General features: G+C 54.4%; 1 protein-coding gene across 1 annotated transcript; it reads left to right on the forward strand.

The window, feature by feature from the left end:
• Nucleotides 1-3,654: 3,654 nt before the first annotated feature.
• Nucleotides 3,655-6,130, forward strand: LOC117652080. Its single transcript, XM_034396743.1, has 2 exons — nt 3,655-3,832; nt 4,650-6,130. Exons 1-2 carry the CDS (start codon nt 3,692-3,694, stop codon nt 5,166-5,168), a joined length of 660 nt encoding a protein of 219 aa, XP_034252634.1. The 5' UTR covers nt 3,655-3,691; the 3' UTR covers nt 5,169-6,130.
• The last annotated feature ends 1,194 nt before the right edge of the window (nt 6,131-7,324 follow it).

The raw sequence follows: 7,324 nt of genomic DNA on the forward strand, positions 1-7,324 counted from the left end.
CGCCAGGGTGGTCGTGTGCATGGCGTGCGTCCGGCTCGCAGGGGCACGCACCGCGCATGCAGCAATGTGTGTACATACAAGTGTCATACCGCAACCTCCCCCGACCCTCCTCCCTTCCGGGCCCCGCCCGTCCCTATCATCCTGACCAGAGGAGTTGATGACCGTGGTCTGGGGCAGCAGGGCCCGGCGGGGCCACGGCCAGGTGTGGAGCTGCAGCGTGGGAGAGTTGGTTACTTCTCGAGCCGGTAGTAAGCCGCGGGGGACGGGGGGAAATCAAAAGAAGAATAGGCGTGTGGGGGGGAGAGGGGGGACGGGGCCAGCGCGCGACCGCCACGCGAGGTCCACGCGTAGAGAGAAACAAGTAACCGAAAGGTGATTGCGCCGCGTGTGCCTTTCCAGGAAAGGTGCGTTGGCGGGACAAGTGTGGCGCAGTCAGAGTTTCGGGAAGCAGTGACTCTTCTCTTTCGGGAGACAATTGGTGCGCCAATTAACACCATTGCCGCTGCAAAAGGGGCAGGCGGACTTGCCATATTAGATGGGGTGATAGGGTTAGCGCGTCCTGATTCGTAAAAAGGGGGGGACGGGGTCTGAGCAAACAGCGCTTTATCAGTGAGTCTAGCATTGCCTGTCCGCGGGGGCTTATCACAGGGTCAGGCCGACCCCTGCGGCTCGCTGCGGCTCGTCGGGGCGCACGGATTACAACCACCTGCCCGGCCGCCCCCGACTCAGCCGTGAGAACGACACGCTGCTTTTTCGCTTTGGCATGACGTTTGTGTTGTGTTCCGAAGAATCAGACCTCTGGGCGACTAGTCCCCCTCGTGCAAGGTGCCCCACTTGTAGCCGCCGCGGCCCGCCCCCAGGATCATCCCCAATGCAAGGCAGACTGTGAGAAAGTCGCAGAAAATGAGCCCGGTGTGGGTGTCGGCCCCGGCCGCCCCACCACGCCCTCCAACCTCATCGTACGGCCCCCACCGCAGAAACCGATGGGCGGAATAAAAAGTTTTGTCAACAGGTGCAGGGGGCGGGGGCGCGGCGGGCCCATTGTCATGCCCAAATCAAGCCCCACCCGCATTGCGTCACACCGCCGCCCCCCTTGGCCATGCAAAGCCGTTGAGACGTTCTCAGGCCCGGAGGAGACCAAAAGGGCTGCAAGGAGGATAAAAGGACTTTGCAGGCCAATCCATTTGTCACCGCCCCTTAAAATCTCGCGTTTTTTATTCAAGAAAAATGTCATGGGAAACCACCCGATCATTCGGACCTTTCGCGGCAAAGCCCGACGCCTAAAATATTAAAATGTGATCGTCAAAACCGAAAGCCCTGTAAAAGAATAATCAGAGAGAAGAGTCGCTCGCATTTGTTACCAAATTCAATATTTTTGAGGCAGCGGTAACCGCGCATTGCAGCGACACCCACGACTGCCCCCTCCTTTTTCTTCCCCACGTCGTTCGCGTGACGAGACGCTTGACACTCACGTGTCGATCGCCGCGACGCGTGATAATTTGTGGGCGAATCATAATAATGGAATATAAAGGGAGCATCGCCAAGATACGTTGACGGTCTGATTGGTGGAAGGACACAGGGGTCGCCTGACCGACGGCATCCATAAATGTAACACACATCACACATTGTCCTGCCCGGGGGGCGGGGGCGGCGGCGGGGCAGCCGGGATGGCCGTCCGTGTGCGAGGGAGCGAGCAAGACGAGCCGGCCGGCCGGGGCAAGGCTGAGCGAGGCGGAGCGAGCGAGACGGGACGAGCGGCAGGTGTGAGCGCTGCTACTTACGGGTCCAGGCAGGCCGGGGCCTGGCTCGGCCTGGCCGGGCAGCAACGGAAAGGGAAGAAAGAGTGACGGAGACGGAGAGCGGCGGGCCGTGCGAGGGAGGAGGACAGACAGGGCGGCAGCTGGGGTGCTTCACGTTTGGACTGCTTGTGGGAAAGCAGGATCGGGCCCCGTTCCCACGCAGCGGAGCAGCCCAATGTGTGTGTGTGTGTGGGGGGGGGGGGGGGGGGTGCGCGCGATGGGGGTGACTGCCCCCCAGGTCTTATTAGGGGACCTGTTGCAAGGGTGGCGCTGCCCACGTGTGCACCCCACGCACTGTCCGCGCACCGCGCACGCCAACAAGTGACCCATTATTGAAACGCCTGGGGTCTGCGCCAACTCGCTCGCTGCTTGCTCCGCTCAAGGCGAGGGTCGGGATAAATTTGCAGTGACGTCATAAAGCATGTCGCGTTACGTGGAAAGTGCACGACGCGCGCACCGAAAGGGTAAGTACCCGGCCGTCCCCGACCCAGCCGGCGAGGATTCCGTTGGTAATTTGATGCTCCTCGCCGAAGCAAAGGGGTCCCCTCGCAAGGTTGATGTCTTCCAGAAGGGCGTGCCATGCGGGTAGCAGTCCCTCGCACGTAACGTCTGCGCGCACCACTTTATTTTTTTCCTGTAAAATTTGCGGAAGATGTAAGACATGGGCGGGAACGGGTGCAGCAAGCAGGGCCCGCACCGAAACTCGTTTTCGCAATTAAAGTTTCTCTGCGTCTCTGCAAATGAACGGCGCGGCTTCACACACATCAAAGGTTCCTCGTGCTTTTTTTTGTCCCTTGCCAAGACGTCACAAGGCCATAAGGACATCTTCTGTTTATAATAAATCCGCCCCGAGCAGACGCCAAAGTGCGGCGCAAGGCGAAAAAAATAGGTTTCCTAAAAAAAAAGCGGCACATGTTGCGCAGCCTTGAGGGCCTGCGTGCTGCGTGGCAGTTTTTTGCTCATGGCGCGTGTGTGTCTGTTTTTGCAAAACTACTCCCGCCTTTTTTAGGCCTGATCTTTCTTACCTGCCACATCAGGTCCTTCTGCTTTCTAACAGCTCCGGCCAAGTTGGCTGCACTGCTGTCAAGGCTCAACACGCCGCCTCACTTCGGCGGACTGCCACCTCACCGCTAAACGGGGTAAAGGATACGAATGTTGCCATGCCGCACTCCATTTACACGTCACTGCCAGGCATTCCACACGTGCCCACGCACGGCACCCATTAGCAGAGGACTCGCCACATTCCGAATGGCAAGGGTTAACCGGCCGCCGAAACCAGAACCAGCCCTCAGTCGTCTATTTTCAGAGTTGACGCAAGTTGCGTACAGCACAAAGTTTGAATTTTAAAAAACAATTGAACTTGCAATTGAATCCCTGTAGTTTAAGTACACGAATCGGCCTCAACGGCATGAGTAAGGAATTGGGTATTATCGAAAGTATGCACGTAAACAGCAGAAAAAGTCAAAAACGACTTCGTTTGCGGTTGACACAAGAACCGTTGGAGTGACATCTTCAACGGTGAAGCTCGTGAGGCAACCAGGCAAGCAGTGCGGGCAGGGGGCCGGGTAGGGGGGCAGAGCGGGGGAGGCGCGGGGTGCCTTCGGTGGCGGGGCGAGCACGGGTGCCTCCACACGGGCCGAGACGGTCGGGTGCCGAACGCCTGCCGAGCGGCCGACGACGACTCCCGAGGGGCGCGCCGAGCCGAGTCGAGCCAAGCCGGGCCAGCGCAGGAGCCGAGCCCGGCACCGAGCCGAGCGCGTGTTGCGCACGCTCTGGCTGCAGGCGATGCAGGCACAATCCCTGCTCTATATGAGCGGGGGGCGCGCTGCAGCGAGCTGGCAGTCAGACCCCAGTCTTCCAACCGTGCACACCTCGCTCCCTACCTGGCCGACATGTGCCTGAGCCAGCACCCTCACAGCGCCCTCGCCTCGCCACCACTGGTCCGGGACGCCGAAGACGCCAAGGCCTTCACGTCTACCCTGGACGCCATGGCACGGAGACCTTCGTGGACGCTGCGCGGCGTGTTCAAGCAGGTAAGCATCCACAATCAAATTTTTAATACCTGATAGTTTTAAGTCCCCCCACACTGCCATTGAAATGGCCGAGAACGTCGCTTCTTGGGTTATGTTTGCCGTCGGTAAAATAGATAAAGATTCCCTGAGATTTTGTAACCGCAAAACTTGTCGGATAGCAATAAAATTAACAACAGTATAGAAAATAAGCAATTGGGTTTGTCAAAAAGCGCCAAAACGGCGCGCGGCGCGCGTATCTTTGTTGGCCATAGAACCGTGCAGGCGGGAAAGGGGAGCGAAAAGGATTTGGACTCTCTACGTGCTGCAAGCCATTAGCCACCTGTCCGCGTCGCCAGGCCGTGACGCGTGTAGCGCATGCGCACTTGGCGTGACCGTTCACCCCTCTCACTTGTCGACCTGCCTGCCTGTCCGTCCGCTCTCCCCGCGGGTCTGACCCTGGGTCAGACCGTCTGCGCACCTGCAGCACGTCCGGCTGTCTTGCCGCCACCGTCATCCCTTCATCAGCTGCTTCTGTTGCGCCGCACTGGCTTCCTTTGTTTCGCTCTAGCGCCTGTCATGCCTAGCGTAGGCAACCCGCGCGGTACGCATGGAGTCGCGTTGCCTACCTCGCAGGCGTTCCCCACGCCGCGTGCATCCTCCTTTGTTCGGCTGGCTCCATCGCCGCCCCCCCCCCCTTCTCCCTTCGCCCCTGCTCCTACCTTGCCTGAGCCTGGCCTCCCGCGAGCTCCCCTCCCCCCCTGTTTTCGGTTTAGCCGTTGAGACGGCAACGATTGAATGCACTTCCTGGATGCTAAGAAACGCCCTTTTGTTGTTGCAGCCCTCGAGCACGAACAGGCCTGGTCTGCCCCGCCGCTTCCACACCAAGATCAACCTCAACGAGTACTGGAACGTCCTCGAGAAGGTGGTCAAGGTGGAGGTGTCCTGGCCACGCACCAAGGAGAACGTCAAGCCGGACGCCGATGACGCCATGGACGTGGACAACGCCGTCAACGAGAACCTGGCCAACGAGCGCGCCGAGCAGAGTAAGATGGACGTGGTCAAGGACGAGCCCACCGAGCCCGAGGTCATCGCGGCGCCCTCTACCGTCAAGGTCCCCGAGGACGCGGCGGCACCCCCAGCGAAGCGCGCCAAGGGGCGGCGTCGCTCTACGCCCCCCAGCCCCGCCCCCCTCTGCGGTTCGGAGAACGCCTCTCCGTGCGGCATTCCCTCTCCTTGCCGGCGGGTTCCCCTCGGTGCCCTCAACGGTTTCGCGAGCCGCGGCCACATCCGCAAGAGCCTCTCGCCGCTGTCGACGTTTGCAGACAACTTGGCCCGCCGACTCGCCCGTCAGCACTGATTGCTAGAGCCAAGATGGCGCTCGCCCTTAAACTGTGGTACGAAAGCTTTAATTAGTTTTTAAGTTATCTGTACAGCGTAAACGTAATTTAACTTCTTGTTGGTTAATTAGGTAGGAGCATAAGTATGTGCTCTTTTATGTTTTGAGAGACAAATGACTTCAAATAATTCTGATAGTACTTTTATATGCCACGTGGTTTCGTCGTCAATCACCCAGAAGGATCGCTCTGCCGACAGGCTGAGAAATTTTGCTGAAAATTGCTTAAATTTTGCATTATATTGTGATTGAAAATTCTATACATGATTAAGTGGTGCATTTAACGATGGAAGAAGACTGCGTGTCAAATATTTGCCCCTCGCTTGGATCAGGTATAGAATTTTCAACGACTTTGTTATGACCTAAAGAGTTTAAAATGGGATATCACACCGAAAATCAAAGCTGATAACCCGATTTATATGCGCCATGCTGTGATAAATAAAGATTATTTTTGTTGTTTTAGGATAAATTTTTTTCATAAAAACAAAAAAAGGAAAAAAAAACTTTCGATTGATCTCTGTCCTTAGAAACTTAAGATGTTACAAATAGTTGTCATATAAATAAAAATGTGTGCTTACAGTGCCAAGATATATTGTATAGGCTCAACTACATTGTTTAATTGCTACCTTGCCTGTAAGATAGCTTATAGATCTACATTTTATACAGAATGAATGTCGTGTGGTAAATTGTTGTACGTAAGAAACATGGATGGATAGGTTTACTTTTGTAGCAATAATTTAGGATAACTTGAACTCAGTAATTTAAGTAAGACTTGAAAGTAGAGCATCTAAATAAAGAACCCTGTGATCTCATTAGGTACGTTCTCATAAGTTTATGATAATTATTGTAATAGTTCTACGCGGCCAGCATGCTTTAGACTTAAGGATCTTGACAAAAAGCTTTACTAGTTGTTTAAGATTGATATGTAATGCAAATTGTGTCTTTGGTTTTAAACTTTTAAACTAATAAAAATGTAGCAATTTTAATCTGCAGTTTAGTGTTTTACCCCCAAAATTATCCTTTAAAATAATGGCACTAAACAAAGAGTAAAATTTTACAAAAAATGAAAAACTAAAAAAAAAAAACTGCTTAAAGAAATGAGGCATTGGAAATCGGTGACTCGGAATTATTACCGCAAAACGCCAGATAAAAGGCAAAGCAAAATAAACACATTCTTAAATTATATGAGAAAATCTCTGTTGACTCAAAAGCAAGTATACAGTATTGAAACCACGGCATGCCCGGCTAGCGCCTGCAAAGTCGGAGATAGGCAATCTGCAGTACTTGGCGATCTTAGTTCAACGATTTCCCGCCGGCAGAGGAGAGCGCCACTGGTGCGCGATGCCCACAGTGATCACTGTGCAGCAAAAAAGAACTTCAAAATTTCAAAAATCAAATACAGTGTAAGGTTTGATTACGTTTTCAGTTTGCTCATTACGATTGCTGACGTCATCCTCCAGTGCTTCAGTGGGCCAAACTCAGGAGTGCAGGTCATCCCCTGACTGGAGTAGGGGCCGTGCGCACCTTTCCTTCTGCAAATATCACGAAGGCTGGCCTACTTGGACCTCCCAGACGGGCCCAGGACTTTTACCTGACTTTGTCAACATACGCACTCAAAATCCCTCTGCAAACATTCCACCTGGCTGGGGGCTCCGAGGTTCTTGCAAGGGTGGGCCTCCCGCCACACGTATGCAAACACTCAGCTAGATTTTATGCCTTGTGGCAAAGAAACGATCATGACTCGTGAGTTCAAGTTTTGAAGTCTGTCTCGTTTTCCGTTTCAAAACACAGACGCAAACGCCTCGCAAAATCAACGACCATGGAGTCCAGGCAGTCGACCCCGCTGAACAAAACATAGCCGTGTTGCAGATATTCTGGGAATACGGGAAGCTGCTTTTTTCTTGAAAGGAGTGCCCTCTGGAGGGGAGGGGTCTGTCGCCACGAAGTCTTGCCGAGCGTCGATTTGGGCGCCCCAGGCCCATTGTGATTGGGGCTAACAAAAAGTTTAAAAGGACGGAAGTGTAGCGGGGCGCCGCGCTTCGCCAGGATGTAGCACGTGCTCCGCCTCCTTCAGCGCATCTCCACGGAGATCTTCGCAGAAGCGACTCGGCTCCGAAATG

Source organism: Thrips palmi, unplaced genomic scaffold, assembly GCF_012932325.1.
Source record: "Thrips palmi isolate BJ-2018 unplaced genomic scaffold, TpBJ-2018v1 HiC_scaffold_10, whole genome shotgun sequence".
NCBI lineage: Eukaryota > Metazoa > Arthropoda > Insecta > Thysanoptera > Thripidae > Thrips > Thrips palmi.